Source organism: Heptranchias perlo, chromosome 28 (assembly GCF_035084215.1).
Source record: "Heptranchias perlo isolate sHepPer1 chromosome 28, sHepPer1.hap1, whole genome shotgun sequence".
Lineage (NCBI taxonomy): Eukaryota > Metazoa > Chordata > Chondrichthyes > Hexanchiformes > Hexanchidae > Heptranchias > Heptranchias perlo.
In genome coordinates this window covers 38,396,523-38,416,418 of record NC_090352.1, presented here as the reverse complement: position 1 = coordinate 38,416,418, position 19,896 = coordinate 38,396,523, and the positions used below count along the sequence as shown (strand labels likewise).

At 53.7% G+C, this 19,896-nt stretch overlaps 1 protein-coding gene across 1 annotated transcript in view; it reads left to right on the top strand.

The window, feature by feature from the left end:
• Window positions 1-19,896, top strand: part of LOC137345082 (bridge-like lipid transfer protein family member 2) — an 83,867-nt gene that overhangs the window by 15,900 nt on the left and 48,071 nt on the right. Inside the window, exons 5-19 of the mRNA XM_068008524.1 lie at window positions 376-494; window positions 1,717-1,777; window positions 3,300-3,525; window positions 5,454-5,574; window positions 6,065-6,177; window positions 6,435-6,502; window positions 8,319-8,452; window positions 9,273-9,391; window positions 12,005-12,168; window positions 13,605-13,896; window positions 15,176-15,381; window positions 16,730-17,807; window positions 18,415-18,606; window positions 18,693-18,895; window positions 19,394-19,512. Coding sequence (XP_067864625.1) covers window positions 376-494; window positions 1,717-1,777; window positions 3,300-3,525; window positions 5,454-5,574; window positions 6,065-6,177; window positions 6,435-6,502; window positions 8,319-8,452; window positions 9,273-9,391; window positions 12,005-12,168; window positions 13,605-13,896; window positions 15,176-15,381; window positions 16,730-17,807; window positions 18,415-18,606; window positions 18,693-18,895; window positions 19,394-19,512 — 3,215 coding nt within the window. The remainder of the gene's footprint in view (window positions 1-375; window positions 495-1,716; window positions 1,778-3,299; window positions 3,526-5,453; window positions 5,575-6,064; window positions 6,178-6,434; window positions 6,503-8,318; window positions 8,453-9,272; window positions 9,392-12,004; window positions 12,169-13,604; window positions 13,897-15,175; window positions 15,382-16,729; window positions 17,808-18,414; window positions 18,607-18,692; window positions 18,896-19,393; window positions 19,513-19,896) is intronic.

Below are 19,896 nucleotides of genomic sequence, written 5' to 3'. Positions count from 1 at the left end.
GTGTGTTGAATGTGCCGGTGACGGTGTGCTGATTGTGCCGGTGACGGTGTGCCGGTGATGGGTGTGTTGGATGTGCCGGTGATGGGTGTGTTGAATGTGCCGGTGACGGTGTGCCAGTGATGGGTGTGTTGGGTGTGCCGGTGATGGGTGTGTTGAATGTGCCGGTGACGGGTGTGTTGAATGTGCCGGTGATGGGTGTGTTGAATGTGCCGGTGACGGTGTGCCGGTGATGGGTGTGTTGGGTGTGCCGGTGATGGGTGTGTTGAATGTGCCGGTGACGGTGTGCCGGTGATGGGTGTGCCGGTGACGGTGTGCTGATTGTGCCGGTGACGGTGTGCCGGTGACCTGTGTAAACATTCACCTCTCTTTCCGCAGCTGTGCTCAGTCCATGTCTACTCGGTGAATGCAATGGTTTTAAATGCCGCGATCCCGGAGTCCCTGTGGCACCTGGCGATAACAAACTGCACCTTTCTCCTCAGCAGTAACGGGAACAGGTGAGTGACAGGTCAGTGACGGTCTGTCACCGTGTGGGACAGATGTTGCACATAGAAACCCCACTCCTACCCCCGATAGCGAGGTTGGTAAAGGCAGTGAGTTAGTGAGCTCTCCGGAGCAGGCGATGCAGGGTTTTCCACGTCGCGTCCCTCCCTGGGTTACCTGACCTCAGCTGGAGCAGCAGCTGGAGCGCTACATACAGGCGGCTTCAAAGCTCCTGGATTGGGGGCAGGGGGAAATCAGCCAGAGTTCCTGCTCGATAACTGCCCAGTGATTCCTGCTGGTATCTGTGCGTGTCCGTTTGCGTGTTTGTCCGTTTGCGTGTTTGTCCGTGCGTGATTTTGCGTTTGTGCGTGCAACCCACCCACCCCAGGGACCTTCCTGATCTGCGAGAATCACCTGTGCGCTGGGTAAACTAACGGCAATCAGGGGAAGGTCTCAATGGAATCGTTCGTTAGTAACAACAAAAACAAAAAACGCTGTGAGTATAAGGACAGGTCTGTCATGGTCTGAGGAAAGACAGGTTAATGTCTCAGATGGAGACCATTTGTCAGATCTTAGATTTTGGACTGAGGCTCCACTAGAATTGACTGAGTTTAGATGGTAACACAATGTTAAAGAAAGAAAGACTTGCATTTATATAGCGCCTTTCACGACTCAGGACGTCCCAAAGTGCTTTACAGCCAATGAGGTACTTTTTTGAAGTGTAGTCACTGTTGTAATATAGGAAATGCGGCAGCCAATTTGCGCACAGCAAGATCCCACAAACAGTAATGAGATAATGACCATTTAATCTGTTTTTAGTGATCTTGGTTGAGGGATAAATATTGGCCTCAGGACACCGGGAGAACTCCCCGCTCTTCTTTGAAACAGTGGCCATGGATCTTTGAGAGGGCAGACGGGGCCTCGGTTTAACGTCTCATCCGAAAGACGGCGCCTCCGACAGTGCGGCACTCCCTCAGTACTGGCACTGGGAGAGTCGCCTGGATTACGTGCTCTAATCTCTGGGCTGGGGACTCGAACCCACGAGCTGACTCAGAGGCGACAGTGCTGCCACTGAGTCACGGCTGGCATGGATATTCTTTGAGGCGGGTTTGATATCGTTTTTGAAGATTTTGCCGGGATTATTTGCATTCCTGCCGTGCCGAGCCGTCTCCTTGTGTTCTTAAATTCTTGCTCCTGATCAAGAGCGAACTGACGAAGGGGATGCCTGTTTTTCAGCATCAAGTGCGAGGGCAACGTGAGTAAGCTGAACAGCAAGATAATGAAGAGCAGCCAGATGGTGAGTTACCCGCCCACCGAGGCAGGCCCGAGGCAGCCGATGGAGTCACCGGCAGGGCGGGGAGTTGTGCTGTTTGTTGGGTGTTGGAGGCACTCTGCTCCTGGGATCCCAACCAGAAGCTCTCACCATAGAATCTTGGCCTCAGCTTATGATTATCGGGTCAGTGTAGGTGACAGGCTGACTGATGAATGTCCCAGGCCTCCAAACACATGTGTGTTTGCCCTTTCTCTCCCCTCCCCTCTTTCTCTCTCCCCTCCCCTCTTTCCTATTTCTCTTTCTCCCCTTCACCGTCCTATGCCTCTCTCTCTCTCTCTCTCTCTCTCTCTTTTTCTCTCTCCCTTTTTCTCTCTCCCTCTCTCCTCTCTCACCCCCTCCTTTCTCTCTCCTCTATTCCCCACTCTCTCCCTCCCTCTCCCCTCCTCCCTCCCTCCCCCTAAAACCCCCCCTCCCCCCCCTCCTCCCCCCCCTCTCCCCCCCCCTCCCCCTCCTCCCCCCCCCCTCCTCCTCCTCCTCCCCCCCCCTCCTCCTCCTCCTCCCCCCCCCTCCTCCTCCTCCTCCCCCCCCCCCCTCCTCCTCCTCCTCCTCCCCCCCCCCCCTCCTCCTCCTCCTCCTCCCCCCCTCCTCCTCCTCCTCCCCCCTCCTCCCCCCGCTTCACTCAGCCTCTGATTGTGATCACAAGCTGATTGTACCAGCTGGAAATGTCCTTCACTGTCGGGCAGGCAGAGGGAGGGACTTTAAAAAGAGATTGCCAGTGAATGTAGAAGCTGCCTGGGGGGAAGCCTGTGGAAGCATCAGGACCTGGGCTGGAGCAGCTGTTGGAGAGTTGGGGCCTAGCCAGTGATCATTTTAAAGGAACACTGTTTTGGCCCCAGCTGGAGTATTGTGTCCGATTTCGGACACCGCACTTTAGGAAGGATGTGAAGGCCTTAGAGAGGGTGCAGAGGAGATTTACTAGAATGGTACCAGGGATGAGGGACCTCACTTACATGGAGAGACTGGAGAAGCTGGGGTTGTTCTCCTTGGAGCAGAGAAGGTTAAGGGGAGATTTGATCGAGGTGTTCAAAATCATGAAGGGTTTTGATGGAGTAAATAAGGAGAAACTGTTTCCAGTGGCAGGAGGGTCGGTGACCAGAGGACACAGATTTAAGATAATCGGCAAAAAAAACCAGAGGCGACATGAGGAGAATGTTTTTTACGCAGCGAGTTGTTCTGATCTGGAATTCACTGCCTGAAAGGGCGGTGGAAGCAGATTCAATAATAACTTTCAAAAGGGAATTGGATAAATACTTGAAGGGAAAAAATTTGCAGGGCTCTGGGGGAAAGAGCAGGGGGAGTGGGACTAATTGGAGAGCTCTTTCAAAGAGCCGGCACAGGCGCGATGGGCCGATTGGCCTCCTCCTGTGCTGCATGATCCTACGGTGAATAATCTCTCAATACGATGTTGAGCTGCTTTTGAAGGAGCGCAGTGGCCCCCTGTACTTCCGGCTGATTTTTTTTTTGTTTCTCTGCCTGTGCCTGGCAGGAGGATTCCTGCCTTGCCAACTTGCTGCTGAGCCTTGTCGTGACAGTGGAGTTCAGCCTGCCCGACCTGAAGGCCCTCAGCACGGAGCTCCACCTCAGCACGCTGCAGACCGAGCTCCACGAGGGGCTTTTCAGTCCCAACGTACTGCAAGAGGTGCTGGGGCAGCCGGATGTGATGGAAGGCAGTGCGACCCCACACCAGGCAGATTCTGACGCAACCAAGGCAGGTGAGAGACCCCCAACCTCACCCTCCCCCTCACCCACCCCCCCCCCTCCTTCCCGTAGTTGCAACGTTAATAATTGATTACTTGTATTCAAAAAGCCGCGGTGGGATGTGGTTCAGGTCACGAGGTGTTTGAGCACTTCACACAGTCAGCAAATGCTGCAGCCGTTTTTGCGCAAAGCAACATTGCAACTGCCAATTACAGCTGTGGTTTTTTTTGGTGGTCGAGGGATAAATATCGGCCCCAGGACACCGAGGAGAACTCCCCTGCTCCTCTTCAGTATACCGCACAGGGATCTTTGACCCGAGAGGGGCAGACGGGGCCTCGGTTTAACGTCTCACCCGAAAGACGGCACCTCCGACAGTGCAGCACTCCCTCAGCACTGGCACTGGGAGCGTCGGCCTGGATTGTGGGCTCAAGTCTCTGGAGTGGGGGCTCGAACCCACGACCTTCTGACTCAGAGGTGAGAGTGCGACCCCCTGAGCCAGGGCCGACATGTAAAATAACCACCAGCTAAAATGTTTGTTTATTTTTCAACTGAGTTAAAACTCGAGGTGAGACTAAAACTCGCGTCTTTTCTCCGACTGAAACAACTGGCCACTGATCCACAACAGACAAATAAGGTCTGGGTTTTCCTTTAAAGAAAGAATATAAAGAACGTACATTTATATAGTCCCTGTCACATCCTTGACTCACCCCAATGAACCACTTTGTTCTGTCGGCAGTTCACAATTTCTCAACATTTCTTGTGCCCCCAAAAGTTGTGTGAAAGTTGAATCAGCAGTTAGGATATTTTTATTAAACAGAAATGTTAAAAAAAATCCTCTAAAGAATATACAAACAAAGGACAAGCAGCAACTCTAGAGATTACACAAATTGGGGTTGTATTCTCTGGAGTTTCGAAGGTTAAGGGGTGATCTGATCGAAGTTTATAAGATATTCAGGGGAACGGATAGGGTGGATAGAGAGAAACTATTTCCACTGGTTGGGGATTCTAGGAGTAGGGGGCACAGTCTAAAAATTAGAGCCAGACCTTTCAGGAGCGAGATTAGAAAACATTTCTACACACAAAGGGTGGTAGAAGTTTGGAACTCTCTTCCGCAAACGGCAATTGATACTAGCTCAATTGCTAAATTTAAATCTGAGACAGGTAGCTTTTTGGCAACCAAAGGTATTAAGGGATATGGGCCAAAGGCAGGTATATGGAGTTAGATCACAGATCAGCCATGATCTTATCAAATGGCGGAGCAGGCACGAGGGGCTGAATGGCCTCCTCCTGTGCTGTACCTGCCTATGATACTATGGTATTGAGCCAGTGTGAGGATGAAGATTCCACATTGCCTGTAATGATTGGCCTCCATCCGTGCTGTGTGATTCTGTGACGGGGTATGACAGGAACAGTCTGTTTCCAGGAGTTTGAGGGGGCCATAGATACAGGATTAAATGTAAGGAGAGGGCAGGAGAATCTCCTTCACACAGAGAGCCGTGAGGCCGTGGGATTCTCTTCCAGGCTTGAGGCAGAAACCGTGTTCAAGATCAGATTGGAGAGAGAGATGAAGGAAAAAGGGTTTGAAGGGATATGGCAACAGGGTGGGGTAAATGCGAGTGGGATTTTTTTGCTTGCGCGGAGGGTAAACACGGACACGGACTGAACGGGCCGAATGGCCTGTCTCCACGTTGTAACTTCAATGTAATTCTCTTGTAACTAACCTGTGAGAGTACGATGGACTTCAAACAGGCTGTGTATCCAGTGTGTACCCTGACTAAGCAATGGTCTGAAAGCATGTGTGAGAGATGTTTTTGTGCGTGAACGGTCCAGGTTCAGGATTGCGCGCGGCCTCTCCCTGGGCGATTGCACTGACGCGGGGTGCGACGTGTTCTATAAGGGTCTCACTCCTTGCACTTCTTGTTTCTCCTCCCACCTCCGGCAGGATATGATGAAGGAACTGGTCTCACCCCTTCCAGACCCGTATTCATGGAATACTTACCACAAGTCATTTCCCTGCAGATGGAGAATACGAGTGTCACACTATCTTTGAACAGCAGGCAGAGGTACAGCCACACACTGCTCAGGGCGAAAGAAAAGAAACATCTTGCCTTTATGTAGCGCCTTTCACAACCAGTTTTTTATTTGGTGGTCGAGGGATAAATTTTGGGCAGGACACTGAGGACAACTCCCCTGCTCTTTGAAATAGCGGCCGTGGGATCTTTTACATCCACCTGAGAGGGGCAGACGGGGCCTCGGCTTAACGTCTCATCCCGAAAGGCGGCACCTCCGACAGTGCAGCACCCCCTCAGCACTGGCACTGGGAGTGTCGGCCTGGATTGTGGGCTCAAGTCTCTGGAGTGGGGGCTCGAACACACGACCTTCTGACTCAGAGGGGAGAGTGGGGCCCACTGAGCCACGGCAGACACATGTGAGCCACATGTGTTATTATTGACCTGGATTATCCTGTTCTCTCTTGTGTCTGCACTTTCTGTCTGTATAGCATCCTTTGTTTGTCTGGCCGGATCTGATTCGCGGTGTATTCTCATTTCCCAGACACCTGCACTGGAACCTGAAGTTGCTTAATTTCCACTGCGAGCCGGACAACTTTTATCGCATGGTGCCACACCTCATCCTTCCACCCATGAACGTCAAGCTGACCCTAGAAGGTTAGGACCCTCGGAGCAGGAGTACCTCGTATCTGCCTGGTACCACACGGCACGGCTCGGTACATTGCCGGTTAGAGAAGCATCTCGACGCAGTGCGACGGTGTTTACCGCTGTACGGTGCTTGGTGTAAAGGAACAGCACCAAAGGGCCGATTGGCCGCTCCCCGGGGGCGTGGGGGGGGGGCGGTGGGGGGGTCGGGGGATGCTTTGCTGATTGTTTGTTGACCCGTTCTCTCCCTCTCTTCCTGCCCCCTTTAGATGGACTGCTCCTGTCCCAGAGTCGGCAACGGATCGTGAGCCTGACCAAACTCAGCAGCTCCTTGCAGGTGAGCCTTGGCACCGGGGAGCCTCTCGAGCCGCCGTGTGCTTTGTGGCTGTACATGGAGGCCGCAGGCGGTCGTGGGGTCGAATTGCTGGTCTGTGCTGAGTCAGCTGGTCCCAGCCGTGACGATTAACGTCAGCCAGAAACAGTTCCTGTTCCTGATCATATTGGGCCCCCTCCCACCCCGGAAAGCGTGAACACGTGGGGTGAGGATAGGTTCCGACTCCACTGTGATGCACCCTGCGGTCGAATAGCCCCGCCGACACTTGCTTTCGGGCTCTCACTCGAAGAGCGGGCACTTGGGTAGAATACTGCTGGCTGCCTTGGGAACCGTCTCCCCTCCCCCCATTGAGATTCCACACCCTCGGGGGAGCTAAAGGAATCACTGCTGGTACAACATCCTGTGCAATGCAGCTCGGTAATTGAAGATAACGAGGTGTTAATTACTCACTCACGTTCCTGTATTGAGTGCACCGTAACCAGGTGTGAACTAATGAGTAAACACAGCTGTTTCTGCCTGTAATAAACGGGGCATTTTAAGACGCTGTAACCGGCAACTCTGAAATTGATGTCAGTGCAGTGATTAATGGTTATTGAGTTTTAGCTGAAATAAGCGACTGTATTAAACGAGGATGTTGTAAGTGGTTTGGACTGAATTACAAAAATACATTTCTAACAGTAACCAACAACAGCTTGCATTTATACAGTGCCTTTAACGTAGTAAAACATCCCGAGGCGCTTCACAGGAACAAAATTTGACTCCGAGCCACATTAGGACAGGCGACCAAAAGCTTGGTCAAAGAGTTAGGTTTTAAGGGGCGTCCTAAAGGGGGAGAGAGAGGCGGAGAGGTTTAGGGAGGGAATTCCAGAGCTTGGGGCCCAGGCAGCTGAAGGCACGGCCGCCAATGGTGGAGCGAAGGAAGTTGGGGATGTGCAAGAGGCCGGAATTGGAGGAGCGCAGAGATCTCGGAGGGTTGTAGGGTTGGAGGAGGTTGCAGAGATAGGGAGGGGCGAGGATTCAGAATCTACGCGTCCGAATGTTAGAGGGGCAAGAGATGGACTGGACAGAGCGCCCCATTCATTTATTTTCCCATCTCTCCCCATCTTTAACGGCCGAGCTGGGATTGGGAGGAGGGACCCCTGGACCCCCAGTTTAAGTGCAGGTTGGGTGGGAGGATGCTACTTGGGGGGCACTCCCTGCTGAAGGGAGGCTAATCATAGTAGGTACAGCACAGGAGGAGGCCACTCGGTCCATCGTGCCTGTGCCAGCTCTTTGAAAGAGCTATCTAATTAGTCCCATTCCCCTGTTCTTTCCCCATAGCCCTGTAAATTTTTTCCATTCAAGTATTTATCCAATTCCCTTTTGAAAGTTATTATTGAATCTGCTTCCACCGCCCTTTCAGGCAGCGCATTCCAGATCATCACAACTCGCTGCGTAAAAAAATGTTTCCGCATGTCGCCTCTGGCTCTTTTGCCAATTACCTTAAATCTGTGTCCTCTGGTCACCGACCCTCCTGCCACTGGAAACAGTTTCTCCTTATTTACTCTATCAAAACCCCTTCATGATTTTGAACACCTCGATCAAATCTCCCCTTAACCTTCTCTGCCCTAATGAGAACAATCCCAGCTTCTCCAGTCTCTCCACATCACTGAAGTCCCTCATCCCTGGTACCATTCTAGTAAATCTCTTCTGCACCCTCTCTAATCTCTTACACCACCGCTCCTGATAGCTGATCAGGACTCACGCGGGGTTCCTTGCTGATTACGAGCTGGTTCGCGTGCGATGGGGCTGAATTTGTTTCTTGTTTTCTGGTTTTCAGATCACGGGCATTGATATTTCTGCTTCCATCACTGTTCACACTTGCATCGTTCACTATCGACACTCCGAGTTTTCTCACTGGATGATATTGTTCCCAGAGAAATCAGCAGAGCCTCAAGTTACAAATAAAAGGAGGTTTGTGTCTGCACCTCATCCACTCCAACCCCGCTTCCATTTTTTGTAATTTTTTCTTCCTTAACATCACTGTTAAGCTCAGTAAACTCTCCCCACCCCCACCCCCAGCGCCCTGTGTTAATCCCTCTCCCCCACACTGTCCCTCAGTAACCCCTCTCCCCCAGTGCCCTGTGTTACTGACTGTATCACTACTGATGTTAATCCCTCTCCCCCACACTGTCCCTCAGTAACCCCTCTCCCCCCAGCGCCCTGTGTTACTGACTGTATCACTACTGATGTTAATCCCTCTCCCCCACACTGTCCCTCAGTAACCCCTCTCCCCCAGTGCCCTGTGTTACTGACTGTATCACTACTGATGTTAATCCCTCTCCCCCACACTGTCCCTCAGTAACCCCTCTCCCCCCAGCGCCCTGTGTTACTGACTGTATCTCTACTGATGTTAATCCCTCTCCCTCACACTGTCACTCAGTAACCCCTCTCCCCCAGCGACCTGTGTTACTGACTGTATCTCTACTGATGTTAATCCAGCTCCCCCACACTGTCCCTCAGTACCCCCTCTCCCCCCTGCAACCTGTGTTACTGACTGTATCTCTACTGATGTTAATCCAGCTCCCCCACACTGTCACTCAGTAACCCCTCTCCCCCAGCGCCCTGTGTTACTGACTGTATCTCTACTGATGTTAATCCAGCTCCCTCACCACTGTCACTCGGTAACCCCTCGCCCAGCCTAGAGTGCCCAGTTGTGACTGATCCTTGCTCTGTGTATAATGCTACCTGGGAACCCACTTTCACCCTGTTTTTTTTTTCTGTGTTCAATCAGGCCTCGTCCTGAGCTCAAAGTCCCCATTGCCGTCACCTGTTCGCTGGAAAATGTGAGCGGCTCACTGCAGTTCCCTGACACACCACCCTTTGCGCTGGGCTTCGGGTCTGTAATTGCAGGTAAGAATGCTTCTAATATTTGAAGTCGGCCTCATCACCCCCATTAACCTGCCCCCGCCCCCTGCCGTACTTCTCTCCCACACTCCACATCCTTAAGAAAGAGAATTGTTTGTATGTTTACATCTCGGAAACATCCCAGAACCTTTCATGAACGAGTGGACCTCTTGTATTGCTCACGGCAAGTCCAGGGGTATTGTGTCCATCTCATCAGCCTTTGGTGTCTCTTACTGTGGCATTGCACTCAGCGAGTCAAAACCAAGCGTAGTCATAGAGTCATAGAGTTATACAGCACGGATAGAGGCCCTTCGGCCCATTGTGTCCGCGCCGGCCATCAAGCCCAGTCTACTCTAATCTCATATTCCAGCATTTGGTCCGTAGCCTTGTATGCTATGGCATTTCAAATGCTCATCCAAATGCTTCTTGAATGTTGTGAGGGTTCCTGCCTCCACAACCCTTTCAGGCAGTGAGTTCCAGACTCCAACCACCCTCTGGGTGAAAAAGTTCTTTCTCAAATCCCCTCTAAACCTCCCGCCTTTTACCTTGAATCTATGTCCCCTTGTTATAGAACCCTCAACGAAGGGAAAAAGCTCCTTAGTATCCATCCTATCTGTGCCCCTCATAATTTTGTACACCTCAATCATGTCCCCCCTCAGCCTCCTCTGCTCCAAGGAAAACAAACCCAATCTTCCCAGTCTCTCTTCATAGCTGAAGCGCTCCAGCCCTGGTAACATCCTGGTGAATCTCCTCTGCACCCTCTCCAAAGCGATCACATCCTTCCTGTAGTGTGGCGACCAGAACTGCACACAGTACTCCAGCTGTGGCCTAACCAGTGTTTTATACAGCTCCATCATAACCTCCTTGCTCTTATATTCTATGCCTCGGCTAATAAAGGCAAGTATCCCATATGCCTTCTTTACCACCTTATCTACCTGTTCCGCCGCCTTCAGGGATCTGTGAACTTGCACACCAAGATCCCTCTGACCCTCTGTCTTGCCTAGGGTCCTCCCATTCATTGTGTATTCCCTTGCCTTGTTAGTCCCTCCAAAGTGCATCACCTCGCACTTTTCCGGGTTAAATTCCATTTGCCACTGTTCCGCCCATCTGACCAACCCATCTATATCGTCCTGCAGACTGAGGCTGTCCTCCTCACTATTTACCACCCTACCAATTTTTGTATCATCAGCAAACTTACTGATCATACCTTTTACATTCATATCCAAGTCATTAATGTAGACCACAAACAGCATGGGACCCAGCACCGATCCCTGTGGTACCCCACTGGCCACAGGCTTCCAGTCACAAAAACAACCTTCGACCATCACCCTCTGCCTTCTGCCACTGAGCCAGTTTTGTATCCAAAGTGCCAAGGCACCCTGGATTCCATGGGCTCGTACCTTCTTGACCAGTCTCCTGTGGGGGACTTTATCGAAGGCCTTACTGAAATCCATGTATACCACATCCACTGCGTTACCCTCATCCACACGCCTAGTCACCCCCTCAATAAATTCAATCAAATTAGTCAGACATGATCTTCCCTTGACAAAGCCATGTTGACTATCCCTGATTAATCCTTGCTTCTCCAAGTGGAGACTAATTTTGTCCTTCAGAATTTTTTCCAATAATTTTCCTACCACTGATGTTAGGCTCACTGGCCTGTAGTTCCCCGGTTTTTCCCTACTCCCCTTCTTGAATAATGGTACTACATTAGCGGTTCTCCAGTCCTCTGGCACATCCCCTGTGGCCAGAGAGGTTCTGAATATATGTGTTAGAGCCCCCGCAATCTCCTCCTTTGCCTCACACAGTAGCCTGGGATACATTACGTCCAGGCCTGGGGATTTATCCATTTTTAGGCCTGCTAAAACCGCCAATACCTCCTCCCGCTCGATGTTAATATGTTCGATTATATCGATGACAGATGAAATGGGGTTAGAGAACGGGGAATAATTGGACCAGGGTGAGTTCACGTAACTCAATCCCCCTTTTAAAGACATACATTCAGACCTTATTTTGATATAAATTCTTGTGTCCACAATCATAATGGAAGCTGCCTATGTAAACCTGTCACGCTGTAATTACACCCTTGCACCAGTGGTGGCGCTGTAGGACAGTATAATTACAGCGTGACAAGCTTACACAGGCAGATTCCATTATGAAGGTGAGCAAAGGAATTCAGAGGGGAGAGGGGCAGAATTTTTTTTACGCAGCGAGTTGTTCTGATCTGGAATTCACTGCCTGAAAGGGCGGTGGAAGCAGATTCAATAATAACTTTCAAAAGGGAATTGGATAAATGGTTGAAAAGGAAAAAAATTGCAGGGTCATGGGGAAAGGGCAGGGGAGTGGGACTAATTGGATAGCTGTTTCAAAGAGCAGGTACAGCACGATGGGCCGAATTGCCTCCTTCTGTGCTGTACGATTCTATGTGGAGTTTAGATGAACTAGAAAAACAGACCTTCTGAGATGAGCCAACTTGTAGGTGGCGTGGGAGAGAGACACTGTGGATTGAGAACAGTTTTATTTGATGAGTTTCATTGTTTGCTTGGCCCTGTTACTGTGTTGTTTCGGTGTATCCTATTAGACCAGGTGACTACAATGGGCCATTCTATCTCCGCACAGACACCCAGCACCTGAAGACCCACAATTCTCACTGGCGTTGGAACCTGGCAGTGGAGAAACTCTGGTGGCGGGCAGGTGAGGGGTCACAGATTGCAAAAGCCCCCCCTCCGCACAATACTCATGTATGGGGAGACGCTCTTGTTGTGGACTCGTTGAATCTGCAGGTAAGATGCTCTGCTATCGTACTGTGTGATTGGAGAATAATCTTGGGGGGGGGGGGGGGAGGCGTGTCCCAGTGTGATTGGAGAGTGATGGGGCGTGTCCCAGTGTGAGTGGAGAGTGACAGGGGTCGTGTCCCAGTGTGTGATTGGAGAGTGATGGGGCGTGTCCCAGTGTGAGTGGAGAGTGACGGGCGTGTCCCAGTGTGAGTGGAGAGTGACGGGCGTGTCCCAGTGTGAGTGGAGAGTGACGGGCGTGTCCCAGTGTGATTGGAGAGTGATGGGGCGTGTCCCAGTGTGAGTGGAGAGTGACGGGCGTGTCCCAGTGTGATTGGAGAGTGATGGGGCGTGTCCCAGTGTGAGTGGAGAGTGATGGGGCGTGTCCCAGTGTGATTGGAGAGTGATGGGGCGTGTCCCAGTGTGAGTGGAGAGTGATGGGGGTGTCCCAGTGTGATTGGAGAGTGATGGGGCGTGTCCCAGTGTGATTGGAGAGTGACAGGGGTCGTGTCCCAGTGTGTGATTGGAGAGTGATGGGGCGTGTCCCAGTGTGTGATTAGAGAGTGACAGGGGGCCTGTCCCGGTGTGATTGGAGAGTGACAGGGGGCCTGTCCCGGTGTGATTGGAGAGTGACAGGGGGCCTGTCCCGGTGTGATTGGAGAGTGACAGGGGGCGTGTCGCAGTGTGATTGGAGAGTGACAGGGGGCCTGTCCCGGTGTGATTGGAGAGTGACAGGGGGCCTGTCCCGGTGTGATTGGAGAGTGACAGGGAGCCTGTCCCGGTGTGATTGGAGAGTGACAGGGGGCGTGTCGCAGTGTGATTGGAGAGTGACAGGGGGCCTGTCCCGGTGTGATTGGAGAGTGACAGGGGGCGTGTCGCAGTGTGATTGGAGAGTGACAGGGGGCCTGTCCCGGTGTGATTGGAGAGTGACAGGGGGCGTGTCGCAGTGTGATTGGAGAGTGACAGGGGGCCTGTCCCGGTGTGATTGGAGAGTGACAGGGGGCGTGTCGCAGTGTGATTGGAGAGTGACAGGGGGCCTGTCCCGGTGTGATTGGAGAGTGACAGGGGGCCTGTCCCGGTGTGATTGGAGAGTGACGGCGGCGTGTCCCGGTGTGATTGGAGAGTGACAGGGGGCGTGTCCCGGTGTGATTGGAGAGTGACAGGGGGCCTGTCCCGGTGTGATTGGAGAGTGACTGCGGCGTGTCCCGGTGTGATTGGAGAGTGACAGGGGGCGTGTCACAGTGTGATTGGAGAGTGACGGCGGCGTGTCCCGGTGTGATTGGAGAGTGACAGGGGGCGTGTCCCGGTGTGATTGGAGAGTGACGGGGCAGGTTGTGATTTGGGGTGGGCTCCTGGGGTGGAGGTCAGAGTTGACCGGCTGAAGCCAGGACCCCTTGTTCCCAGGACGGAGGGCCAGTCTCTGATTCTCCCATCTCTGGTTCCAGGGGAGCTACAGTCAGGCACTTTCTATTTCCGGTGCTTACTCCAAAACTCTGTACCTGGACGGCACGGTGAACGGGCTGCAGGTGGAGATCTCGGACGCAGCTGTGGGTTGCTTGTCGAAAGTGTTGTCTCTGATCCATGGAGATCAGAATGAACATTCGAGAGAGAGGCTGGAGATGGAGCCACTTGAGTTGGTGCCTCTGGAATCGGATTACATTGGGCCGGAGGTCAAGCTGTGGAAGATAGACGTTAAGCTCGACAATCTCAACCTGTTCTTTCTCTCCATCACCGCAGGTGGGTTGCAGTTAATCTGGGTTCCTTCACGGTCCTTAGGGACAGGAGTTGGCCGTTCAGCCCCTCGAGCCTGTTCGGCCATTCAATCGGATCACGGCTGATCTGCATCTCATCTCCATTTACCCACCTTTGCTCCATAATCCCTCGATACCCTTACCCAACAAAACTCTATCGACCTCAGTCTTGAAAGCTCCAATTGATCCACAGCATTTTTGGGGGAGAGAGTTCCAGATTTCCACTCCCCTTTGTGTGAAGAAGTGCTTCCTGACATCCCCCCTGAACGGCCTAATTTTAAGGTTATGCCCCCTTGTTCTGGACTCCCCCCACCAGAGGAAATAGTTTCTATCGTCTCTATCGAGTCCCTTTAGCATTTTAAAGACCTCAATTAGATCTCCCCTCAAGCTTCTAACCTCAAGAAACTACAACCCTCATAATTTAACTCTCTAAGCCCCGATTCTTGCATCGAGTTCCAATGGTCCCGGCCTGTTCCTGTTTATTACCAGGGTCTCCGGGGCCGACTCCATACTTGCTTTCCAGCAGGGGTCACTGGATAGTGACGAGGAGTCGGGACCCTGGCTGATTTCGCTCCCCCCTCGCCCTGCCTAGCGGTCCTGAGGCCAAGTGTTTTCTAAAAATTCATTCTCAGGGCATGGGCATCGCTGGCGAGGCCGGCATTTATTGCTCATCCCTAATTGCCCCTTGAGAAGGTGGTGGTGAGCCGCCTTCTTGAACCGCTGCAGTCCGTGTGGTGACGGTTCTCCCACAGTGCTGTTGGGAAGGGAGTTCCAGGATTTTGACCCAGTGACGATGAAGGAACGGCGATATATTTCCAAGTCGGGATGGTGTGTGACTTGGAGGGGAACGTGCAGGTGGTGTTGTTCCCATGTGTCTGCTGCTCTTCTCGGTGGCGGAGGCCGCGGGTTTGGGAGGTGCTTCAATGCCCCCGCAGTTAAGGAGGGAGAAAATCAGCCAGGATTCCGGCCCCTGATCACGATCTAGTGACCCGGCCGGAAAGTGTGGGTGTACGCAGATGTTCGTTCAGGGTACGATTGGGCTCGGCCTGGAGGCCCTGTCCTCTTCCCCACTGGCCAGAAACCTTGTCTTTAGAATGTGGGTGTTGACATCGGGGTGAGGTGTTGGAGGGTCTGTGTGTAGAACAGAGCCCCAGGAGAGGAGGGGTGGGAATTAACCGGGGTGGTCCGGGGTGGGTGGGTAAGGAGGGGGTGAAACCTATTGCTCGATGGGTGACCTGTAAAGTCTGCTCTCTTCTGTTGTGTAGGTGCCAGCGTTCTGCAGGTCAAAGCTTTGTCCATTACTGGCACCACGGAGAGCTTTGTCTGGGAAGTAAAGAGCCTGTCACTCGCACTGGTGAAGACAGTAAGTGACAGCATGCAGCTCTGGTCCAGCAGCTCAGACAGCCCAGATCCTGTTCTCACCATGTCCCTCTTTTCTGCTGCTTTCTTCATGAACAGCCGGTCGTTCGAGGTAAGAAATCAGAGATTGTGGGTATGAAGTGTTTGGCTGTTTAACAACCGCCAAACCAGGCTTGTTAGTTAAAGTCAGGCCACTCGGGAAATGAGTGAATTTAAGGTTGGACAACCCCCATCGGTCCCCCTGTCTATGGTCCATCTTTCTTTTATTCATTCGTTCGTTCTTTCAATCATCCAACAAAGTATTTCTGTCTGTCTGTGTGTGTCCGTCCATGTTGTATATAAGGGGGCTGTAATTTCAAATCCCCCCATGGCCTCGCCCCTCCCTCTCTCTGTAACCTCCCTAACCCTAACCCTAACCCCCGAGATCTCTGCGCTCCTCTAATTCTGCCTTCTTGCACATTCCCCGATTTTCTTCGCCTTGTTAGCGGCCGTGCCTTCAGCTGCTTCGGCCCGAACTCTGGAATTCCCCCCCTAAACCTCTCCGTCTCTCTCTCCTCCTTTAAGACTCTGCTTAAAATCTCACCTGACTAAATATCTCCATATGTGGCTTGGTGTCAAATTTTTGTATGATTACACTCCTGAGAAGCGCCTTATCATAGTAAGATACAGCACAGAAGGAGGCCATTGGGTCCATTGTGCCTGTGCTGGCTCTTTCGGAGAGCTATCCAATTGGACGTTTTACCAGATAATCTACGTTAGTGATGTTGGTTGAGGGATAAATATTTACCAGGACACCGGGGAGAACTTCCCTGCTCTTTCGAAATAGTGGCCATGGGATCTTTTACACCCACCTAAGAGGGCAGACGGGGCCTCAGTTTAATGTCTCATCTGAAAGACGGCCCCACTGACAATGCAGCACTCCCTCAGCACTGCACTGGAGTGTTAGCCTGGATTTTGTGCTCAAGCCTATCTCCCTCTCTCCCTCTCCCTCTGACAGTGCAGCACTCCCTCAGTACTGACCCTCCGACAGTGCAACGCTCCCTCAGCACTGACCCTCCGACAGTGCAACGCTCCCTCAGCACTGACCCTCCGACAGTGCAACGCTCCCTCAGTACTGACCCTCCGACAGTGCAGCGCTCCCTCAGTACTGACCCTCCGACAGTGCAGCGCTCCCTCAGTACCGACCCTCCGACAGTGCAGCGCTCCCTCGTCACTGACCCTCTGACTGTGCAGCGCTCCCTCAGCACTGCACTGGAGTGTCAGCCTGGATTTTGTGCTCAAGCCTCTGGAGTGGGGCTCGAACCCATGACCCTCGTGACTCAGGGGCGAGAGCGCTGTCCACTGTGCCAAACGGTTAACACCTCAGGTTAGGGAGGGATTGTGGGGAGGGGGGGGGGGAAAGAATGGCGGGAATGGCCAGACACAACGGCCTGTGTCTAACCGTGTCCCGTTTGTTTCAGCTGAGCTCCTTCGAGGACATCACAGTGAGCTGGAGCCCAGCCAGCCACATGTACCTCTTCCACCACGGCAGGGAGGCCCTGCACCTCCGGGAGAGGCTGGCCCAGGCCATCCCAAGGAGGAGGCCGCAGGAGGAGCACAACAGCGGCAGCGAGCAGCCGGCGGCGAGATCAGCGGCCGAGCCCAGCCGGCCCCTCGGTCTGGAGCTGGATCTGAAGAGCGTGACGGTGACGGCCAGGGTGACCGCGAAGATGTTTGTGCAGCTGCGGGCGGAGAACGTTGCCATTGCCACGGCGCCCGGCGGCGAGGGGCGCTTCAGGACGTCGCAACTGATCCTCAACTTCGACGGGCACGACATCTTCTCCTTCAAGGGGGCGGAGGGGCGTGTGGTGGGGGAACGGGTTGAGTCCGTGCTGTCGCGCGTCCGGCGCGATTCGCCACGCGGGCACAGGAACGCAACGTGGAGCTTGAAGCTCTCGGCCGTCTCGGTGGAATTCCCCTTCCGCTACGATTTCTCCCACACCTTTGACCGGTGCGTGGACGTCCAGAAGTGGCTGAAGGGCCTGCACAGGCAGCCGAGGGCCGGAGAGAGGACGGAGGAGGCTCTGCCCCCGGACCTGGCCCTAAGCGTCGGCCACTTCTCCTTCATCTTCCTGGACAGCGTCTTCGAGGTCAAGCTGCGCGACGACTATGAGCTGATGAAGGACGAGAGCAAGGAGAGCTCAAAGCGGCTGCAGCTGCTGGACGCTCGGGTGACTGCGCTGCGTAAGCAACACGGGGAACTGCTGCCCGCCCGCAAGATCGAGGAGCTGTACGCCGCTTTGGAGCAGACCAACATTAACATGTACGTGCAGCGTTCACAGCGACTCTACGCCAACACGCCCATGCGCAAGGCCCTGCTGACCTGGGTGGTGTCGGATCTGGTGCTCGAGGCCTTGGTCGACCCCTCGCTCCAAGGGGCCGAGAAGGTGATGGAGGCGATGGAGAGGATCGACAGGGTCAGCCCCTTCCCCGAGGCCGGCCTGAGGCTGGCCATCCACTGGTGCCGGGTGGTGAAATTCGGCGCCAAAGCCTTTCTCGGTGAGTCCGCGTTGAGCATCGGGCCTGTAACGGTTGGCCGAGGCTACGTCCCTCGGCTCGTGAATATTGAGGTGTCGGCTGTGGCCCAGTGGGTAACACTCTCGCCTCTGAGTCAGAAGGTCGTGGGTTCGAGCCCCCACTCCAGAGACTTGATCCCCAGAATCCAGGCCGACACTCCCAGTGCAGTACTGAGGGAGTGCTGCACTGTCGGAGGTGCCGTCTTTCGTACGAGACGTTAAACTGAAGTCCCCATCTGCCCCCTCAGGTGAATGTAAAAGGTCCCACGGCCACTATTTTGAAGAAGAGCAGGGGGAGTTCTCCCCAGGGTCCTGGGGCCAGTATTTATCCCTGCAGTTGGCCTCAGTGCCCTTGGGTTAGGGAGGAGAATAAATCAGCCCGGGGTTTCCCCGCTCCTGACCACCACCCAGTGACCCCGCTGGAAAGCGCGTCCGATGGAATCGGCAAGAACGGGGTCGGGCTGTGCGAACCCACCCACGGCTGAATAACCCGATACTCATGACCGCCGTACCCTAGTTGGGCGGGGGGAGGGGGTTGGCGTGGGGGAATGATCCGGGGTGGCTAACGCTGGTGTTGTTTACGGCCGCAGTGCGAATCAGGGACTACCCACGGTACCTGTTTGAGATCCGAGACTGGAACCTGTCTGGGCAGCTGATTGGGGCGGAGGAAGAAGGGCATCCACAAGCTCGACGGAGGGCGAAACTGTCGCTGGGAGCCCCCTGGGGGGACGTCTTCATCGAAAGGAACATGCCCCCTTTGAAATGGTACCACGACTTTGAATGTAAGCACCCGGGTGTAGAGGGGGGTGCTGGGTTGGGGGACCTCTTGTCGAGCCAGCTCACGCTCTGTCTTCCCTTCCCTCCCTAGCACAAATCTCCCTCTTCACCGTCGTCTGGGGCCCTTGCTGGGACCCAGCCTGGACCCTGATCGGACAGGCCGTCGACCTCCTCACCAAGCCCACCGTCGATCCCAGCCCACCCCTGCCCTGGTGGGACAAAAGCCGCCTCCTGTTCCACGGTCACTGGGCAATGGACATCGAACAGGCCAATCTACACCAGCTCGCCACCGAGGTACGAGCAGGTCGTGGGCGGGGGGGGGAGGGGTGCAGGATTTACATAGGGAGCCAGGACTGAAGCAGAAGGGCCTGGATTTAGGGGGCGGGGGGGAATTAATGCAGGAGGGTCTGGATTTACATGGGTGGGGGGATTAATGTGGGAGGGTCTGGATTTACATGGGTGGGGGGATTAATGTGGGAGGGTCTGGATTTACACAGGGAGAGGGGATTAATGTGGGAGGGTCTGGATTTACACAGGGAGAGGGGATTAATGTGGGAGGGTCTGGATTTACACAGGGAGAGGGGATTAATGCAGGAGGGTCTGGATTTACACAGGGAGAGGGGATTAATGTGGGAGGGTCTGGATTTACACAGTGGGGGGGGGTGGGGATTAATGCAGGAGGGTCTGGATTTACTTGGTGGGGGGAAAGCTGTGCGAGACCTTCCTGCTGTCGTCACGTTTGAGATTTCCGCCTGTGTGTCATTTTGGGTAATGCTGTTCACCGTCCACCAGGATCCATACAACACCACCGAGAACATGCACTGGGAATGGAACAAGCTACAGTTCAACTGGAAACACTGCGAGTTTCTCTTCAAAGGGGACCTTGACATCAATGTTCGAACAGCATCCAAGTGAGTGACTGAGCAACGACCTCCAGTCCGTCCCAGCAGCACTTGAATCCATTTAACCCCAGACCTGTCCAGTTTGCGTTTAACAGCACACGGAAAGGGGGTGTCAGCCCTGACTCAGTGGGGAGCACGTTATCTTGAGTCAGAAGGTCGTGGGTTCAAGCCCCACACCAGAGACTTGAGCCCATAATCCAGGCTCACACTCCCAGTGCAGTACTGAGGGAGTGCTGCACTGTCGGAGGGTCAGTACTGAGGGAGCGCTGCACTGTCGGAGGGTCAGTACTGAGGGAGCGCTGCACTGTCGGAGGGTCAGTACTGAGGGAGAGCCGCACTGTCGGAGGGTCAGTACTGAGGGAGCGCTGCACTGTCGGAGGGTCAGTACTGAGG